Raw genomic sequence first — 21716 nt, 5'->3', positions numbered from 1 at the left:
TCCATAGTGTAAAATGTTGTTTATCCATTCTTCGACAGAGGGACATCTAGGTTGTTTCCAGATTCTGGCTATCATGAATAAAGCTGCTATAAACATAGTTGAACAAATGTCTTTGTTGTATGGTGGAGCATCTTTCGGGTATATTCCAAGGAGTGGTCTTGAGGGAGCCCTATTCCTGGTTTTCTGAGATAACACCAGATTGATTTCTAAAGTGGTTGTACAAGTTTGCACTCCCACCAGCAATGAAGGAGTGTTCCCCTTTCTCCACATCCTTGCCAGCATGTGCTGTCACTTGAGTTTTTGATCTTAGCCATTCTGATGGGTGTAAGATGGAATCTCAGAGTCGTTTTGATTTGCATTTCTCTGATGACTAAGGACATTGAGCATTTCTTTAAGTGTTTCTCAGCCATTTGATATTCCTCTGTTGAGAATTCTCTGTTTAGATCTGAACTCCATTTCTTAATTGGGTTATTTAGTTTGGTGGTGTTTAATTTCTTGAATTCTTCATGTATTTTGGATATTAGCCCTTTGTCAGATGTAGGGTTGGTGAAGATCTTTTCCCAGTCTGTAGGCTGTCACTGACGAAGACTTTGTTTATCTTTTGTTTCTGCACCCCAATGGGTAGAGTTCTGCTTTCTGTCAGCTGACCACGGAAGAGATGTTAGGGAAGCAATCAGCCACCTGACCTAGCACAGTCCCAGCTATTAGCCATGTAGTGGGGATCATGAGGCTTTGCCCAACACTGTGGCTCACTACAATGGGGCTGATGCTGGCTTATAAGTCTGAGGACTGGACTGAATTCTCTCTCCTTCCCAAAGCTGGATGTGTAGGGTTACTTACACTCGGGGTGCAGGTGGTTCTGGTAATTCTTCTCTTCTTGCATGCTTCAGTATGCCCTTTTGTTTTGTCTACCTAAAACAGGTAGGGTGACCTCTAACCTTGTTTCTTTAGCTCTTTGGAAGATAGTTTGGTATATAAGTAGCTATTCAGCCAGGCGTGGTGGCGCTTGAATCCCAGCACTCGGGGGGCAGAGGCAGGTGGATCACTGTGAGTTTGAGGCCAGCCTGGTCTACAAAGTGAGTCTAGAATAGCCAAGGCTACACAGAGAAACCCTGTCTTGAGAAAAAAGTAGCTATTCAGTTTGGTGTGTCTGCAGGGAGAGATGACCAGAAGATCTTATTATCCATCATCTTGATCCTCCTAGGGTTGAGCCCGGGGCCTAGCAAATGGTAGGACAGGCACTCTATCACTGGGCTGTATTCCTAGCCTGCCTTATTTATCCTTTTGTGTTTCTTCTTAATATTGCTAAGCATCTGTTACTTTAAAAATTTATCATTATTTTGTGTTTACTTCCCTTTCCTGTTATTCATAATCAAACCTGTAGTTCTATGCTATCTATGAAAACTGCAGTCCTCCAACTCTTATGAAATGACATAAGAAGGGTGTTGAGGATATGGTGACGTCCTTGACGGACCCTTCCATTCTTCTGTCCACAGCCCTTCTCTGCCACCTGTTTTGTCAATGTAGCATTTCATCGCAAAATATCTTTAAATGAAGAGGTTTTAGCTTTTACACTTATACATTTATATAGCCTATTCCTACCTATTTAAAAATTAATTATATATAAATGACCAAATTCCTTTGCTCAGTACTTCTATGGCTTCATTCCCTTATACTGAGGTTTTGATCTGATTTGTTTGTTCATGTGTAAGAGTCTCTGTTAGGCTTTTTCTTCTTTAAAGAAGCTATGCACCCAATTATTTCATATTTTCTCTTGCAGTATGTCTTTTGGCTGACCACTTTAAGTCAATTTTTATGCTGTGCCACAAATGCCTGTGACAATCAATCTGCAAAGGGAAAGGTTTATTTTAATTTATGGTTTCATTTACCTCTTTTAGTCATAGCAAACAAACAAACAAACAAAAAAAAAAAAAAAAAGAAAGAAAGAAAAAAAAAAAAAAAAAAAAAAAAAAAAAAAAAAAAAAAAAAACCAAACCAAATTTATCTCCTAGCCAGGAAAAAGACCAGAATGCTCAAATCTCCTTCTACACTATCCTCCAGTGACTGAAAACCCTCCGTAAGGCTCCTGTCCTCCCAATGGCACCAAGCTAGGGACCAAACCTTAGATACATAGTTGTTCAGGAACATTTCAGATCCAACTGTAGCATTCTACCCCAGCCTCCAAGGCTCACATCTATCTCTCCATGCTAAATATCTTTAGTGCACATCTAAGAGTCCCCAGAGGATTGAGTGTTCAAAACTCAAAGTCCATAGTCTTCCCTATGACACAATACAAATTCAGCTGTGAGGTCCTACAAAAATAAATAAAGTTACGTGTTTCCATTGGTACAAAGTAAACGAACATTCCTCTTCTAAAAGGAAGAACAGGAAAACATCCAGAAGAAATGAGATTAAAAACTCAAAAGATATTCCCTAAATTCTCAGTTTTTATGCTCTGCAACCGTGGTAGGATGCTGGCTCCCAAGGGCTTGGGCAGCTCTATCCCCTGTAGCTCTGATGGTTGCAGCCCACTCATATGGCCACATTTCTGGGCTCTACACACTAATTGCAGTTTCCCTTGGTGGTTGGCTCACATTTCTGGCATTCTTCCTTTCTGGGTCTCCTGGGTAGCTTCAGCTTTACTCTCACATCTTTGTGTTTCATCTTGTTAGGGGCTGCTTGCAGAGACCCAGACTCTGCCATGACACTACCTGTTTCTCCAGACTTGCCTCTGAAATCTCAGTGGAATGATCCTATAACTTTTGTGTTCTGTATGCAAACAAAACCTACATTATACAGAGGAGGCCACTGAGGTGCCCATGGCCTCTGAACTCCTTACCACTGTAAGCCGTCCTAAGTGAGCAAGGTGCCTGGGAAATCTTTGTCAAATGACTATGCCCTGGAAAGCCTTTGAAACCAATTTGTGTTCATTACATCTTTGACATCTTAATAGCTGTGATCTCATAAGTTTCACAGATGCCCTCAAGGTGACTTTCTTTTCTCCCAGGTGCAAAGCATTTAACTTCTTTTTAGTAATACTGATCTTTTTAGCAACTGCCCTTTATTGGTGCACCTTTTCTAGCTAAACTCCAGGTTTTCCAAATTCTTACATACCATTCCTTTTTGTGTGTGTGTTCTCACTATAAATGCGGTTAAAAGCAGCCAGTAACACCCATGTTGTAATCTAGGCACTTTGCTGCCTTGAACTTTCCTCCACTAATAAGTTTTAAGTTTAGCCTCCTGAAAATTCTCAGGGAATAGACAAAAAGATTGAAGGCATGTATTTATCATGATGACAAGGACGGCCTCTAGTCCAGTTCCCAACACAATCCTTTTTTTATATTAACCCTCATTAACAGCATCTTTACTGTCCCGTATTTATGTTGGCATTACCATATTGCCAACTGTAGTCACAGCAATGACCCCTATTCTTGGTATCTGTTTTTTAGGTTAGTCAGCTTTCCATTAATGTAAGAAGCCCCTAAAATAATCAGCTTATAAAGAGAAAAGGGAAATTTGTTGTCATGATTTGAGAGGTTTCTGTTCATGATCAAGTTGATCTATTGCACATCATAGTGGGATTGCACTGGCAGAAAAAAAGCTACTACATTTTACGTTTCCAGCATTTCCTGATAGCACGTCTCCAGTGGATGAGCAGACTTTAACTCATAGGTCTTTGGCAGATATCCAAGAGTCAAACTATCTCACATACAACCAGCTGTGCATCATTGTGCTTGAGAGTGTTGGAGAAGAGATGACGACATATGAAGGGCCCATGTATATGTTTATAGAATAAGACTCTTGTGTATATAACGTTTTTTTGTACATAAAGTTTTTAAGTGTATAAAGATTTTAAATCATAGGAGCAATATGCTTTGATTTGCCTATCAGCATAATAAGTAACAAAATTGGAAAGAGGGTAGAGAGAGTGATGACAATAATCTAGGTGAAATGTTGATGAAGTTTTCAAGATGAGTAATAGTGAACTGGAGAGGTAGGAAGTGTTCAATGGTTATTTTGAAGCAAGGATAATTCATGTACTTACACGTTACTTGGTACTTTAAGGACATGAGCAGGCATTAAACGTTAAAGGTTAGGAATGGTGGAGCTGGAGAGATGGCTCAGCAATTATGAGCTGCTAGGTTTAATTCCTAGCACCCCACATGCTATTGTCAGGTGCTGTCTACAACTCCAGTTCTAGGGCATCTGATGCTCTCTTCTAACCTCTGTGGGCACTGGGCACGCACGTGGTGCACAGACATGCATGCAGGCAAAAAAATCCACACACATAAAATAAAATAAAATTTGGAAAGAATGTTTTAAAGATAGAAATGGTATCAGTTTGATGGGGGAAGAAAGTTTATAAACCGCCTTAAATTGTAGAGTCTATGAGAACTTGAGAGCTGTGGCCAGACTTTGTTCATGTTGTTCTTTTTCAACATTCACTGTAGTTTGTAAAGCTTTAGTACTGGGACAATTTAAAGAAGGAACAATTCCGTTCTTACGCTTTAAGATCAGAGCACAGTAATACATTGTTACTTTAGAATATATTCTATTTTAAGAAGAAATATACATCTCTAAGAGAATAGATTGTACAAATCCATTGTCAACTTGTAGCTTGGCATTCATAGGTTTCTATTTTAGGGTGGTTTACTCACTTGTTTTTAGCAGAGCCTGAAAACCAACTTCCCAGATGAGTGGACCTAGTATTGTTTGTTAGTTTGTTGTTGGTTTGTTTTTCAGAACCACACTCCTGGCTCTCCAGCTCAGCAGGGCCCTAGATGAGGGTTCCGCCCCTCGCATTCTGACCCGGGCCAGCTAGATTTCCAGTCACGTGCTGCTCCTTCTTCATTGCAGTCGCTATGTTAGCTTCAGGGAAGGCTAATAAAGTTGCTTCGTCCTTTCTTTCTCTTTTGTCATTTCCAGGCCACACCCGCTTCCTATCTGTGGCATTCTCAATCACCACCTTTATCTCTCCCTGCTTTCAGTAGACATCTGCTAGACTACTAATAACCATTAACACATTTAACACAATGTGCCCTCAGCTTTCCTTAGGTCACTCTTTTCTAACCGAATTGTTCTATTGTGCTTGATAAAAGTTAGTATAAACTCACTTTAAAACTCGAGTGTACTTATATAAAATTTGAAAACAGGTGAACTATGTTTAGGAATTATATATGTGAAGCTAAGAGAATGATAACGTAAAAATGTCTTCGTGTTTGGAGGTGGCAGTGACAAAAATAAGGGAACTTGTGGAATAGTATCAATGCGCTGGGTTTTTTAAGTGTGTGTATGTGTGTGTGTGTGTGTGTGTGTGTGTGTGTGTGTGCGCGCACACTAGTGTTGAGGGCAGAGGTCATCTTCACGTTTCATTTCCTAGGAGCCATTCACCTTGCTTTTTGAGGCTCACAGATTAGGTGAGGCTAGCTGGCCAGCAAAATCCAGAGACAAGCCTATCTCTTCTTCAGTGCTAAGATTGTGAGGACACAGCACCATACGCTCTCTTTTATGAGGGAGGGAGGGATTGAACTCGGGTCCTCCTGCTTGTGTGGCAAGCATTTACCAAGTGAGCTGTCTCTGTCTCTCTAACTTTTTGTTAAGAATGACATCACTGAAAACTTAGAGGTTACCACTTTCTTCTGGTCTATTTTAAAGAAAAATCCTAAAGTTAAACTCATTTCTTGAATCTGTGTCCATGCATTGCTAAGAACGAACTTTTAAATTTTTAATTAAGTATATGTCGTTATCACATGAGAGAATAATAAGATTTGGTCCTTGTTGACATTATTGATCATCTTGGAATGGTAATATGATTCAAGATTTGTTTCCTTGTCTGTAAATATATTTTAGATTAGATTAGATTGACTCGCAGTTGCCTAATGGAAATAGGACCAATCTTACTGTTTCAGGGTAATTACTTTTCCTTTCTTCAGCAATAGCAGATTTGAGATCTCAACTCTGTGTGTGTGTGTGTGTGTGTGTGTGTGTGTGTGTGTTGTGTATGTGTGTGTTTGTACCTAAAGGTTCATACATGCTAGGCAAGTGCTGTAGCACTGAACTAAATCCCCAAGCCTCTTTTTTAGCTGTTTTTTGTTTGTTTGTTTGTTTTTGTTTTGTTTTTCCTGAGACAGGGTCTCTCTGTGTTAGGCTTGGCTGTCCTGGACTCGCTTTGTAGACCAGGCTGGCCTTGAACTCACATCTATCTGCCTGCCTCTGCCTCCCGAGTGCTGGGATTAAAGGCGTGCGCCACCACTGCCCAGCTCTCTTTTAGTTTTTATCTTGAGATTAAAATGTCCCATTAAGTTACTTTACCTGAGTTTGAAGTCATCTGTAATCCAGACAAGCTTGGAACCCTCGTGACTCTGCCTCCTGAGCAGCTAGAAACAGAAGCCGAGTCTGGCTTAATCTCAGGTTTTTTTAAAAACCACCTCTATATTTGTACTTTTATTTTTAAGACACACTTTTTGGTTTCATGGTAGTAAGTTTAAATTGTTTATAAGTGATTGATAAATAACACAGATTAAAAAACAGTACAAGACGAACTCAATGAATTACTATGACAAATTTCAAGTAACAAGGATAACTTTTTAAACAGGGTTCAACTCCACCAGTCACAGTTTTCAAAGGTTCCAAGAGACCTTACTTAAAAGAATGCATTTTGATCATTAACCATGATACTGGGGAATGTCGCCTAGAGAAACTCAGCAGCAACATCACTGTGAAAAAAACAAGGTAGGTGGTGCACTGAAATAAATCATTCTAGCAACACATACATTTCTAAGGAAAATGAATTAATGGACTAAGTCAAAGTATAGTATAAGATGTGTTATAAAAAGTTGGTTAATTGGGGGTTGCAAAAATGGCTCAGCTGTAAAGAGTGCTTGCCATGCGAGCCTGAGGACTGGAGTTCAAATCCCAGTACCGGTGTAATGAGCCAGACATCCTGTACATGCCTGTAACCTCGGCACTGTAGCCATTTAAAGCAGGAGGATCATGGCTTGTTGGCCTCCAGTCTTAAGAAATGCAAGCTCCAGGTTCAAGGAGAGACCCTGCCTGGGAAGATTAGGTGGAGAGTGGTAGCGCGGCACACTCAATGCCACCCTGATGCACACGTTATGTGTACATACGCTACACTCACATACATGTGCGCATACATACACAAACAGATACAGGAAATAAGATGAAAAAACCTTAATTTCTTTGTCTTTTTTTCTAAGTTTAAATTTGGTAATGATTCTTAGTGAAATGATCTTACCACACTGCCTTGTGATGTACGCGTAAGTATACCTTTTATACTGTTGTAGAAATTTTCATAGAATTGGACTGAACAGGCCCATTATCTACTATCTGGAAGAATTTTATCTTTAATAGTAAAAATGTATTCAGCAATTAGAATATGGAAACACTAGAAAAAAGGAAGTTTTCTATATGAATACTAATCTTAAGACTTCTACATTTTATACATTTTAATTATACTGACAGATCACTTAATTTAAAAATCAGTAAGAAAATATAGCCACCCTAAATCCATTTGGGGTCTAGTTGGTACATTTTAAACCAGATAATATGGGAGCAGTTGGTCTAGACGCTAAACAAACAGTATAGATAAAAATTACTGTGAGAATTAAAGGAAAGGGTCATGATTGATTAAAAAAAAACTTTAGAAAATTGTGTTTAAAATGTTATTTCTAGTGCTGGAGACATGGCTCAGCAGGTGAGAGCACCTGTTCCTCTTGCAAAGGACCCGGGTTCAATTCCCAGCACCTACATGGCAGTTCACAACCAGCTGTAACTTCAGCTTCCAGGGATCCAAAGCCCTCTTCTGACCTCCGCAAGTACCAAGCCCTCATGTACTGCACATACATAAACACAGGCAAAACACACACAAAGCAAAACAAACAAATCTAATAATAAATCTTTCAAAAAGAAAGAAAAAATTTACTCCAATGGAAGTTAAAGTTCTAAGAATTACCTTAAATGTGTGTTTAAAATAAAAGTGCCTATAATGAAAAAAGCTAGGAAGGGAATTAAAGAATGAGCTTTAGAAAAGCACATTATTCTTGTATGAAATGTCTTTTTTGGGGGGCGGCTTTTTGAGACAGGGTCTCTCTGTCTAGCCTTGGCTTGCTTTGTAGACCAGGCTGGCCTCAAACTCACAGTGATCCACCTGCCTCTGCCTCCCGAGTGCTGGGATTAAAGGCATGCGCCGCCAAGCCCGGCTCGAAATGTCGTTCTTTTGTGCAACTAATACACACTAACAAAAAAATGTGCCTTAAAAAGTAGTCGTTCCCAAATCCAACCTCAGCTGAGAGACGAAACCCCAGAACCTCTGTTTGTTAACATCCCTGCTGCCCCAGCTCCCTTAACTGACCACAAAGGCTAGGAGACTCTATAGAGCAGGTGTGAACTCAGGGGCACAGCGGACTCTTTCAGGGCTGGTGAACGAGGCTTGTTCAGACACAGCAGGCATTTGTCTCTGCGCCCATGCAGAAGAATTGGAACACGGGGGATGATGTTGGTAGTGGATTAGAGTTTAGGTCGTGAAGGTAGTCGGGGTTAATGCCTTGAGTATTAACTAAGAAATTAGGGCATTTCCTTGCTGCTGGTGGTTACATATTAAGATCTTTCAAACCAGGGGCTGGCATGGTTACAGTATGGTCTGAGTCATTAGTCTAGAAAAGAAACGGAATAAAAAGAAACAATGTGGAAAATGAGAAACATGCGTAAACCAAGATTTTTGGGAGTGTAAATGGATGAGAGAAAATGAGTGGCTAAGTCTTTGGGACAGAAGAACTGACAGGATTTGATCACAGGAATTAGGAAAGGCAGGCCTCAAGCATAATTTTGAAGTGTACACTTCATTAAAACGAGGGAAAACAGTATGTAGATCTCCTTTGTTAATGTGCCGGTTTTAAAATTCTGAACGGGAAACGTGGAAGTGATTTAGTTTTAATAGAAATGGTAATTTTCTACTTATATTTTTCTCTTTATTTTAGTTACTTATAAATGTATTACCTGCTCAGTTAGAACAGTAATTTTTTTTTTTTTTTTTTTTTTTGGTTTTGCCATTGTTCCATTGCGTGCCTCATTGGACCGGTGTGTGTATACCATACATATAGAAGGAACTCAATAAATAGTTGTTAAGTGAATTAACATTTTAATTCTTAAATGCCATTTAAGGGCATTTGAGAGGGCTCTAAAGAACAAGTAATAAAGTTTAGTAACTATTAGTAAGTTGAATTTGTGACATTGGTATCTTACCTGCTTTGATGTTTGATATTCTTAATTGTAGAGTTGAGGGAAGTAGTAAAATTCAGTACAGACTAGAACAACAGCAGCAACAAAAGTGGATTCCACCCAGGACTTCCAATCTTGCACCACATTCTCTGTCAGAAGACAAGATGTCTCCAACATCACTAATGGATGATATTGAAAGAGGTAAAATCTAATTGTATACAATATCAATTTACAGGAGGTAGGCAATTTTAAGTAAAGGTTTTAATTTCCACTAACAGTGGGACTCACCGTAGGTCTTAGTGAGAACATAATATATGTTATGATTATATACTTTCTGGGATAATGATGTGACAAATTAGCATATTTATGTAAGTATATCAATGTAAGATAATTTTTTATTATCATTTAGAAGCAAAAAGTGTTTCACATTCAGTTCTTAATAGCATCTTCCCGTGACTTTATTGTTTACAGTCAGTTGTAGACACCTAAGGCACCACCAGGTCAGCAGAAGCAGGAGGCAGTTCCTTTCTGTTGCGGGGTCCTGTTGAGCAGGAAGGCATTTCTGGGGAGATGTAGAATATTCAAAAGGAAGACGCTTCAATCCCCACTTTTTCTAGCTACACTTAGGATTTTGATATTATAGGAATTTAAGAGCAACAAGACCCTAGTCATCAAAGTGAGTCACTTGCTTCTATACTTTGCCATTGTAATGTGTATGTAGCTCAAAACTCAATAACTTTTTAGAGCCAGTGAAGTACTTAATCCCTAATAAATTCGCCTATACTCTCTGTACAAGGAGTAAGTAAGCTGCCAACTCCAAACTCTTGTTAAGAGAGATCTCAAATTTTATTTTATCTTATATTATGATTATTTCCAAAATAGATAGGAATCATGGTATCATTCTACATATGTATGAAATTAGAAAATGAAGGGATTAAAGGAAAAAATTTAAGCAAATTTTCTAGTTATTCAAATTAAAATGGAATTTAGTGCTGTGCTTGCTGGCTAGCAAAATAAAAGTAAAGATATAAGTTACATATTCTGTATTATCTTAATATATAGTGGATATATTAGGCAATTTATTGTGTAAAACAATTCTAGAAAGCAATACACTACATGGTGTTCTTAATAGATGTGTAAGGAGAAGGTCCTTCATGTAGCACTTCTGTGGCAGACTGTAATTAAAGTTTGCTTTGAAGTTGTGAAGTTGTGAAGAATCAGTTAACATGAACCAAGAATAGTTTTCTTGCTCTAAATTTGTGTGTCAAAGAACATTATCTCCCTGGAGATGCTTATATAGCATGTTCCTTAGACTATATTCTATCAGATGTTTTATTGACCCTACAGTACTACTAACTTCTTTTTTTTTAAGGATTAGTTTAAAAATTATGTGTATGCGGCTATGTTCTCATGTGTGCAGGTGCCCATAGATGCCACAAGGGGGCATCAGATCCCTTGAAGCTGGAGTTACAGGTGGTTGTGAACCATCTGCCATGGGTGCTGGGAATTAAACTTGAGTCCTCTCAAAGAGGATGCTCTTAACTGCTGGGCCGTCTTTCCAGCCCCGTTTCTGATTACTCTTTGATTGGTGAGTGATCTTTTCCAATTTATATCCATTAGTTGTATTAGAAATTTTGCACATCGGTTTTTACATTCACATCTTTGGGTTATCTGTAATTTGAGTTTAAGAAATTCGATAGAGCCTAAAATTCTCCTCTTCCACTCAGAGACACAAGCAAAAAAGCAATAATGCCACACAGGGGCTTGCAGTCTTAAACTATTCCTCTGTGTTTGAGTTGAGACAGTTTTTCCCCATCAGGAACTGTGTGGACAGAAGGCATGTGCATGTGACATCACACTATGACAAATGCTCATCCCCCCTCCATCTCCCAGATGCCTCCCTGCCTCTCAGCCTCGAGGCTGAGTGACACTGCAAGGGGCATCTATCATAACAGGTGCCGCATTGGGAAACATTTCTCACTTCCCTCCCCCTTAGTGGGAACACACACACACACACACACACACACACACACACACACACACATACACACACACACACACACACACACACTCAACCCTGGAAGCAACCTTTATTATATTAGGCCACACACTTCCTTTTCCCAGGAACGGGGCCTTCAGTGCTAGTAAAGCTCCTTTGTCAAGTTCACCAGTGGGAACTCTACTTGTTGGAGATTTACCAAGAAAACCAAAACAGACCTACAAAAGGTCTGGAATCAGAGTGTCATTTGAACCACAGTTCACAAAAGCAGGCAAGCATCTGTATGCTAAACCCAAGCCATGACTGCCTGCCAGTCTAAAAGATTTAAATCAGTTGTCCCTAGAATACACACCAAAATGAAGATATACTAAGAAGTTGCCTATTATACAGCAAATCAGGAACCCCATGACTTGAATGAGAAAAGTCTGCATTAACTCCCAGAGAAATTAGATGTTAAAATTATCTGATGATGATCTTAAAATAACTTTCACAAAATGATTTAATTATAAATTCTCTTGAAGCAACTGAAAAAGAATTAAGGAAATAAATAGAAAATTCAAACAAGGATCAAATGGAAATTATAAAACTGACAAACAAAACAACAGCACAAACCCACTTGGGTAGGCCCGCTTACTAGAGAGAGAGTAGACTGACAGAATCCACTTGATCTAAAACAGAAAGTGTACTGAAACAAGTGAACAGAACCCCAAGGATTTGTGGCAGAGACACAATATTTGTGGCAACTGAACTCTCAGAGGACAAAGAAAAGGGGACTGAAAAATAATTGGAAGAAATAATGCCGGATAATGTTCCAAGGCTGATTAAATACAAGAACCCATAGATTCAAAATGAGCAAATCTCAAGTAGGATAAACCAGCAGGGTGTCTACCTATCTCTGTCTCTCTTTTACACACACATGCACACACACACGCACAAGTGCACACACACATACCACTAAACACAATGAAAGAATGCATGTTTTTAAGAGTCCATTGAGTGAGTATTCAACAATGTAAAATATGTCCTATGCTATAAGAAAAATCTTACTTAAAATCATAAAGACTCTATACTCTGACCGTAATACAATGACACTAAAAGTCAATAGCAGACAACAATAAACAAATCTCTAAACTCTTGGGATTTACATACTTTTAAATGATCCATGAGTTAAAGAAAAGAATAAAAGAAAATTAGAAATGCAAGGAACAGCAAATAATAAATGGCACAGGTAGTCCTAAGTCACTGAATGCAGAAAGTGAACACAGCAAGCCAAAACAAACAAACAAACAAACAAACAAACAAAAAAAAAAAAACCAAAAAAACCCCCACAACAACAGCAAATACATAGGCTGCGGCTAAAGCAATGCCACTGGGGGTGGGTGGAGAATGTCTGCACCTCTAAATGTTTGCATTAGAAGAGGAGAAAGATGGCATAATAATCGAAGTTCCAATGCCCAGGAAATAAAACAATAAGCCTATAGCAAACAATAAGAAACAAATAATAAAAAGAAGTGAAATTAATAATGGTAGAGAGTATCAGTGGTGCAAAAAGTTCATCAATACATAGACACTATTGATAAACCTCCATTAAGAAAGCAAAATGAAGAGCCGGGCGTGGTGGCACACACCTTTAATCCCAGCACTCGGGAGGCAGAGGCAAGTGGATCTCTGTGAGTTTGAGGCCAGCCTGGTCTACAAAGTGAGTCCAGGACAGGCAAAGCTACCCAGAGAAACCCTGTCTCGAAAAACAAACAAACAAACAAACAAACAAAAAAAAACCACAAAACAAAACAAAACTAAAAACCAAAATGAGAAGACATGAGTCATTAATATTGGGATTATAATGAACACTTCTATAATCAGTACAGTAATGTATTTACTCTGTATCTAGTAGCCATTAAAAGGATATAGAAGAGTATTACAACTATATCAGGGAAGAAGGCAAAGAGTGTAAGAGCCAAACTGGAGGAGAGAGCGTCATTGTGCTCAGTGATATAGTGACTGATGAGTTGCTCATCTTCAAATGGGTAGCTTCACACGCAAGCCCATGTAAGTGACTCTGCTTAAACCTAGTGGATCACAAAGCAAAAACCAAAACCAAAGACTTTAAAGTGGGATCGGACTTTGTGGCAAGAAAGGGGCAGTATGCTGGGAGTGGGAAGTATGTAAAAGTGGCTGAAGGGACAAATGTGACCATAATGTACTATATACCTGTATAAAAGTGTCAAAGAGGAAATCAATTTTACTAAGAGGCATTGCCTAGTATCATGTGCCCTAGGAAACGGTATCGTGTTCCTAGCCCCTTCCTCTTCCTGTCTTCAGTTTCTGCCCATGTGTGCTTCTCTACGTGTCCCCTGTCATTTCCACCTGGCACCTCCATCACACACATAACAGCAATGGGTCTGCCTGATTGTGGGCTGAAACCTATGATGCTGAGAGACGAAGTCAACTTTATCATTTTATAAATTGAAGCCTGAAATATTTGATACAGTAATGGAAAGGTGACCAACATAGGAGGGAACACTGGTATACTCATTTTTTTGAGGCTAAAATTATGGTAATACCAAAGCTGGATAAATATGTGTAACAAAAATAAAACTATAAACTGGTATCTTTCCTAAGCTTAAATGAAAAATTCAAAGAAATATTAACAAATCCAACATTATACAAAAAAGAATTGTACAATGTGACTAAGACAGAATTTCTTTTCTTACGCTGCATTTGCCCACATAGACGAGGGAGCAAGAGACATGAAGCAAAAGGAAAAGGTCTATTTTTAAATGAACTTCAGAAATAAATGTCATGAAGAAAATAAAACTAGTAATGGAGGCTTGAAAAAAAGAAATCCTTAGAGAAGGTTACATTTCAGCCAATAAGAGAAGGAGCAAGCCTTTCAGAGACTTCGCGGTACTCCAAAGGGCATTGTAGCCTAGCTACACAGATTTGAAGGAAATAGTCACAATGCATATGTACACACACACACACACACACACACACACACACACACACACACACGTCAAAGGACTCACAGCTAAAGATAGTATAAAGTATGTTTACAAATCAGTGAGGAAAAGACAACCAAATACAAGAAAGATTTTTGAGCAGATGCTTAACAATAGAAAATATTCAACTGGCCAATGAATATATGAATATTGCTTAGATCATTGTTTATTTGAAAAAAACCCTAAAATTAAAGGAGATCACTTTGAAAGCTGACAAGTTTTAATGAAAATAAGCCAATTCTTTTCTACACAAGAAAAATGAATCCATATGTCACAAAAAGACTTACAGTAAGCTTTACAGAACAGCCGTATTTATTATCTCAAACGTGTTACCACTGAAAATGGAAAATAACCTGATTATCTACAAATAGAAAGTTGATAACCAATGCATGTAGTATTTATATAATAGATATCATAACAGTTGAGCAGAATGGGCTACAGAGTCATTTCATAACACGAGTGAACATAAAAACATGATGTTGAGAAGAGGCATGCAAAAACAGCACATGCGAGAGACAGCATTTATATGAAGTTCAATAACAGACAAAAAACTTTGGCTGATGGAAGTCAAAGTGGTGGGTGCTAACGGGAGGAAAAGCATAATAGAACAAAACAAATGGGGATGGGTCTCGCTCAGTGGCAGATACACAGAATCCACTGTGCTCAAATGCGTCTATCTGCACATTTATTGCCATAATGAACTGTGTATTAAACACAAAACAAGCAAAAAGACCTGGCTAATGTCTATGCCAAGCTAAGTAAAGAGCGAGTGCAAGGAACTCAGGGTGGAAGTGGAAAGTCTAGAGAGAGTGCGGAGTCAGCTGGGTGGTATCAGCTGCCTTGACATGGACCTGCCCCTGCAAGATGCTATGTGACAGTGTGTTGACTCAGTGTTTTATAGTGTCTCAGGCTGAAACCTCGCTCAACTATTTGACGTTTTTATAGAATGCTACAAAAATAAAGACCTGGAAATAAGCTGACTTAGTTCTACCCCTAAATATTGGTCCTTTGGTTTCTCTGCTTCAAATCACTTATTTGAAGAATGAGGTTGGTCTTCCCACCATAAATTCTGTGTGTCTTAAAAAGGACTTTAAGAACACTAAAGAAGACACCAACATTATCATCCTTTTTGTCCATAAAAATATTCACAACCAAACTTTTGATGGAAATTGGCGTTTCAAAACCATTAGAATATTTTAAACCCCCTTTAAAGAAACAAGGCAGAAATCCAAGTAAGGAAGCTTCGTCAAAACTTTCTCTAGAAGTCAGGCATGGTGGCGCACACCTTTAATCCCAGCACTCGGGAGACAGAGGCAGGCAGATCTCTGTGAGTTTGAGGCCAGCCTGATTTACAAAGAGAGTCCAAGACATCCAGGACTCTGCGTAACAGAAAAACTCTGTCTTGAAAAACAAAACCCAAAAAACCAAACCCAACAAAAACAACCTTTCTCTAGAACAGCTAGGGAAAGAATGAAGTTTTTGGTATGAGTGACATTGCCTTGTGCATATTAAGGGAAGAAGAAAAAAAAAAAACCCAACAATTTCTATAAAAACACACTTTATATTTTTATACTTTTAAACATTTTATTATTCATTATACATTTGGTATACATACAGAGTTAGATTTAGACATTGCTTGTGCCCTTTTCTTTTTCTTTTTTAGCATATTATTGTGTCGATGAGTATATTGCCTACACGTGTAACTGAACCCCACACATGCAATATCGATGGGAGCCAGCAGAGGGCATCAGATCCGCTGGGACCGGAGTTACAGATGGTTTTGAACCACCATGTGGATGCTGGGGATCAAACTCTGTGCTCTAGGAGATCAGCTAGTGCTCTTAACCGCTGAGCTTTCCCCCCTTTTTGAAGAAAGGTCTCACTGGTTAGCTCAAGCTGGCCTTTGAACTTGGTATCCTCCAGCCTCAGCCTCCTGAATTATTACAAATTATGATGCCCACCCAACTGGTTACCTATGCTTTTATTCTCACAATCTCATTATTAAAACACAGCTTGGTGCTATAGGTTTTTTTAATTGAAAATTTGACATTATAATTTAATTGAAACTTTTCTCCCTTTCTTTTCCTACTTCCAAACCCTCCTATATACCCTTTCCTGTTCTCCTTCAAATCCATGGCTTCCATTTTCACTGCTTCCTGTTGAATGCACATATGTACATGTAAGTACATATATATCCTGAAATATAACCTGTTTAGTCTATATATTTGTGTGTGTGTGTGTCTGTCTGTCTGTCTGTGTGTTTCTGTATGTTTTCAGGGCTGACCATTTGGCAATGGACAGCCAATTGGTTTACCCTTCCTTAGGGAAGGCCATTTTTCTCATTCTCAGCTTTCCCCGGTTGCCTATAGTTCTTTGTGTAGAGTTGAGGCTTCATGGACTTTTCCCTGTACAGTTTGGCATGCTCATGTGTGCCCTCCCTGTTTAGCTAACATTCAGGCAGTAGACTCCACAACTATAGATCCTGTTGTTACTAGGAGACACAATCTCACAGAAAACTCCCTCATCTTTTTGTTCTTAGTGTCTTTCTGTCCCTTCATCCCCAATGTTTCCTGAGCCTTACTACAGGGTTGTTTTGTAGATGTATCTATTGGGACTGGGCTCCGGAATTCTGCATTTTGATTGGTTGTGGTTTTTGCTGTGATCTCTGTCTCTTGCAAAGAGAAGTTTCCTGGATGAGGGGTAAAGACTGCATTTTTCAGGGGGTGTAAGGACACATGTTTATAGGTGATTGTTATTAAGGGTTATGTTGGGTTTTAGTAAATTAGTGGTTGTAGAGTCTCCTCCAACAGCCATGACATCACTAGCACTGGGGAGTGAGTTAACTTTCCACTACCAGCTGTAGTCTCTCTCTGGCTGTGTGGATCTTAAGTCCAATTAGAGAGCTGCTGGTTACCACCAGGGTATAGGTACCACTACTGCTCTCTTACTGTTATTATGCCAAGCTAGTTATAGATGTGACTCATATGCACAATGCCCGAATGAAGCCATTGATTGCCTCTTTCCATCGGAAGCATGCATGTCACCTTGCGGTACCATGAAAAAAGCTAGTCCTCAGGGAGAAGGAATTCCAGTTAGTTCTAAATAAGGGGTCTCTGGGTCCTGTTTCTGAAGTGCATGGTGTCTTCAGCAATAGGGGCCTACCTCCCACCTCTGGAGTTAACCAAGGGCAGCAGCAAGAGGCTGTGGGTTTTGTGAGTTTCTTGGACAGTGTACTACAGGAATTTTAAAAATAAATGCCTCAGATGCTGTAATATATGTTTTAGTTTTATTTATTACTTACCAATGTCTTATTACAAGGTAGCACATTTGTATGCTACTGTGTTTCTTCATGTTATTTATTTGACCTCTTTTTCTATTTTCAGAACTGAAGGCAGAAGCTAGTCTAATGGACCAGATGAGCAGTTGTGATAGTTCATCAGATTCCAAAAGTTCTTCATCTTCAAGTAGTGAGGATAGCTCTAGTGATTCCGAAGATGATGACCAGTCGTCTCCTTCGGATCCAGGGAACTGTAGCTCAGAGTGTCCTGGCATGTCTGCTGGGCCACAGTACAGGCCTTCAGATACGGATGCTACTCGTAACAGGTTTCATGACAACAGTGCCCTTGTGATGAGTACTTTACGTAAGTATACACAACCAGAAGTAACTAAAACAGGACTCACACATTTAGACACACATATTGGTGTGACTAAAATGTAGCCAAAGAAGAGTCTTACTTTTTGTATTCTATAACCATTATCTATCTTTCTCCTTTGCAAGTTTAAAAATCAACTCTATCACTAGAGTTGGGGTTCTCAAGAGTTTATTTATGGGTCCTTTTTCTTGTTTTTCTACCCTCTTTCCTTAGATAACCTCTTCAGGCTTCTGTTACAGTCAGTACTTATATGTAGATAATGTTCAAATGCACATCTCTATGCAGACCTCTGAGTCCTGGGCAGATAGATGTAGCTTCATCTCCTGGTAAAGGCGCCTCAAATATACATTGTTCCAAAACCGACCCTTTATTTTTTGGCTCGTTGCATTTTCACCAAGTGGACAGCAGCATTTGTCTCATTACATAAACCAGAAGCCTGATTGTATTCTAGGGTTGAATCAATATTTCACCAAGTCCTTCTGACTTTTACCTCCTAAATAATTTTTCAAACCCATCTACTTCTTTTCACCTCTACTCTACCGCTGTAGTTTGGCTCATTTCCTGGATTCCCCCAACCGCCACTACCAGGTCTTCCTCCACTTCCCGTTCCCCCTTTCTCTTAGCTCCTGTGTCCACTTGATGTTGCCAGTACATGTCTGTACACCACTGTAGGTCCATCCCCGGAAGCAAGGGCAATCTTCCAGGGGCTGCAGCTCTGAAGATAGCTGAGTTTTCCTTCCCTAGAGACCATCAACTGCCAATAGTTCTTCATCTCAGGCTGGGGCTTTGTGAGGCCCCACCTCACACAGTCGTGTTGATTTCTTGACTGATTTGATGTCATGGAAGTCTTATGTATGCCGTCCAGGCCGTTTTGATCCACTATGTATATTATTAGCCATATTGATCTTTTAGTGACTCAAATATAATTAATCTCCTTTCTTGCTTTAAACTTTTCAAAGTTTGTAATTTCTTTTACAGTAGAGGGTAGAACTTAACATAATTATATTGTTTTATTTATTATTTGTTTACTTATTGTTTGCTTATGCATAGTGTGCACATGCATGCATACATCCGTGTGCACGTACATTTGGAGGTCAGAGGTGAACCTCAGGTGTCTCCCTCTATTATTTTCCACTATACTTTTTTAAAGGACAGTTTCTGTCGCTTTATCTGCAAGTCACTGATTTATCGAGACTAGCTAGCCTGTGAACTCCAGGGATCCAGCATTGGGGCCACAGACTACAGACATGTCCAAAGGATCTGTTCCCATCTTCTGGCCTCCCAGGTCTTGCACAAATGTGGTGCACAGATATGCATGCAGATAGATGTCCAACACACATAAAATAAAATTAAATAATTTTAAAAAAGCAGAATCAATTAGTTTTGTGGGGTTTTTTTGTTTGTTTGTTTTTGTGAAAAGAATTAAAGCATAAACATTAAAAAATGTTTTGGTAAGGGTATTGGTTTTGAGTTTAAGAGGATGCAGTGTTAAGCAGCGTAGATCCCTTCAAGAGAGGTTAGCTTACAAGTGCTTGGAATGGAGGCTGGGGAATAGCCCAGTCAGGAAAGCGCTCACCATGCAAGTGTCAAGACCCGGATTCATGCAAAAAGCTGGTGTGGGGCGGGGCAGGAGGAGGCACATGCCTGGAATCCTGCTGCTGGGGAGGCAGAGACTAGCAGATCCAGCCAGTCTAGTTTAACTGCACATTCCAGTGCCTGACCAACAACAACAACTAAGGCTGCGTTCTGGCTTCCACGTCCAAGCGCACACACGCGCGCGCACACACACACACACACACACACACACGCACGCACATGCACATGCACATGAACACAAATAAAGTTGCTTGGTGTGATGCAGGGAAGTGGTGTTTTCTGTTGGAAGCTAGCCAGTGTACGGTGAGGCCAATGGAAAGGTTAGCTGTGTGGATGCTCTTCAGTTAGTGAAAGGAAGCTGGGGGGGGGGGGAGGGCAGCAATTTACATTCTTCCTGCTGCTTTAGAAGCCGTCCTTTGTTACCCATTGGCGGGACCTACCTTATCTCCAGGAGATAGCAATCTTCAAATGTGGTTGTGAAACCTGCTGCTGGTGAATGGGGCTATAGACTAGGTTTAGGGAACCATAAAATCCTGTAAGAGTATTATAAAGGCAGAAAAAGAGAGAAATTCCTTCTCAAAGTAGGCAAACAATTCTGAAACAAGAAAAAAAATTGTGGTGCTAAGATAGATGAAGACATAACTTTTTTTTTTTTTTTTTTTGGAAACAAGGTCTCATTATGTGGCTCTGCCTGGTTTGGAACTCACTTCGTAGACCAGGCTAGCCAGGTATAATAAAATAAAGGAAAACAGAAATAAAACAGAATCCAATAAATTGTAAATAAGAATCAAGTAGGTCAACAGAAGATTGTTTGCATAGCACACACAAAGGCCCGGAGTTTGAGCTCCAGCACTTAAAAAACTGGCCATTAGTGGCATGGCTTAGTGGGTAAAGGTGCTTGGCGTCTAAATTCCTAACTTGAGTTCAGTTCCTAAAATTCACATGGTAGATAGAAGGAGAGAATTGACACCCACAAACTGTCCTCTGGCTTCCACATGCGTGCATGCATGCACCCACAAGTAAATAAATGTGTAAAAACAAAAACCAAAAACATAAAATTGGGAAGGACTGGTAATAGAAATGTTGTGAAAAAGATCAATAAATAGGCAAGATGGATATGGGTGAGAAATGAGTGGTGAGATGGTTTTTACTTTCTAGGCAGTATTGATTGGTTTACCAGGTATGTGGCTGAATTATATTATAAGCAATCATATTGTCAATTACAAAGTGCTAGACTAGCAATCATTTTTGACATGACATTTGCACATTTATTTTTGACAGGCTAAGTGATTAAATCAAATATTAGCAGTTCAAAATTTTAATTACTACGTTTTTGTTCTTTTTTATTTTAGGAAGTGATTTGCAGCTCAGTGAATCAGAAAGTGACAGCGATGACTAAAACTATATCAAGTTATAAATAAAACATTTGTAAGATGTGTGATAATCTGTTTTATATGAAGAATACATTATCCTATGGCTATGGAAATCATGCAACTTTTGCTGAAAAAATTAAATTTGATTCAGAATTTTCAACTATGTATTGGTATTCTCAATGTCTTATATTTATTTACTCATTACAAAACTATCATCACATTTGGTAGATGAGAAGACAGACTCGGAAATTAGGGAATTGCCACAGGTATTGTTAACGAATGACCTGCAGACCGAGTGTCCCAGAGTTGGAGTCCAGCGCTCTATTCTGTACTTTGTTGTCCCAAATTGTAAAATGCTAAGACAACTAATTTTTAGTAAGGGTTTGTGGCTGTTGTTATAATTGTGCCTTTTCTATCTTATGTTCCTTAAACTATGACCAAATATACTCCAATTTTTGCCAAACTTACACTTTAATTTGTCTTTTATAACACTATGCTTTTAAGAGAAGACTTTGAGGGTTTAGTATTTATATTTATAATACTTCTGAATTTGAAGGAAATATAAATATTTGGTCATAGCTGAAATCTACTGAATAGCAGATTCTTTATTAATTTTTCAAAGCAGTTTTAGGTTCACAGGAAAATTGATAAAGAAGTTGGGGGATTCCTTTTCCTCTCTGACCCTCCTGCCACCCCATGCCAAAGGGGTATAAACTTGTTAAAACTGATGACCGTCCATTGATACATCACCACCACCAAAGTCCATAGTTTATAACAGCGTTCATACTTGATGTTTCACACTCCATAGATTAGTCACAAATGTGTACAGTCACAGCATGTATCCATCATCACAGTA

General features: G+C 39.1%; 1 protein-coding gene across 1 annotated transcript in view; it reads left to right on the top strand.

Moving 5' to 3' along the window:
* The window catches only part of Eaf2 (ELL associated factor 2), a 35106-nt gene extending 14220 nt beyond the window's left edge, over positions 1–20886 (top strand). The window contains exons 3-6 of the mRNA XM_051150547.1: positions 6596–6732; positions 9293–9438; positions 17622–17879; positions 20840–20886. Coding sequence (XP_051006504.1) covers positions 6596–6732; positions 9293–9438; positions 17622–17879; positions 20840–20886 — 588 coding nt within the window. The remainder of the gene's footprint in view (positions 1–6595; positions 6733–9292; positions 9439–17621; positions 17880–20839) is intronic.
* Positions 20887–21716: the final 830 nt, after the last annotated feature.

Source organism: Acomys russatus, chromosome 8, assembly GCF_903995435.1.
Source record: "Acomys russatus chromosome 8, mAcoRus1.1, whole genome shotgun sequence".
NCBI classification, from domain to species: Eukaryota; Metazoa; Chordata; class Mammalia; order Rodentia; family Muridae; genus Acomys; species Acomys russatus.
Note: the sequence above shows the minus strand (reverse complement) of the source record. Positions and strands in the feature narration are given on the sequence as shown.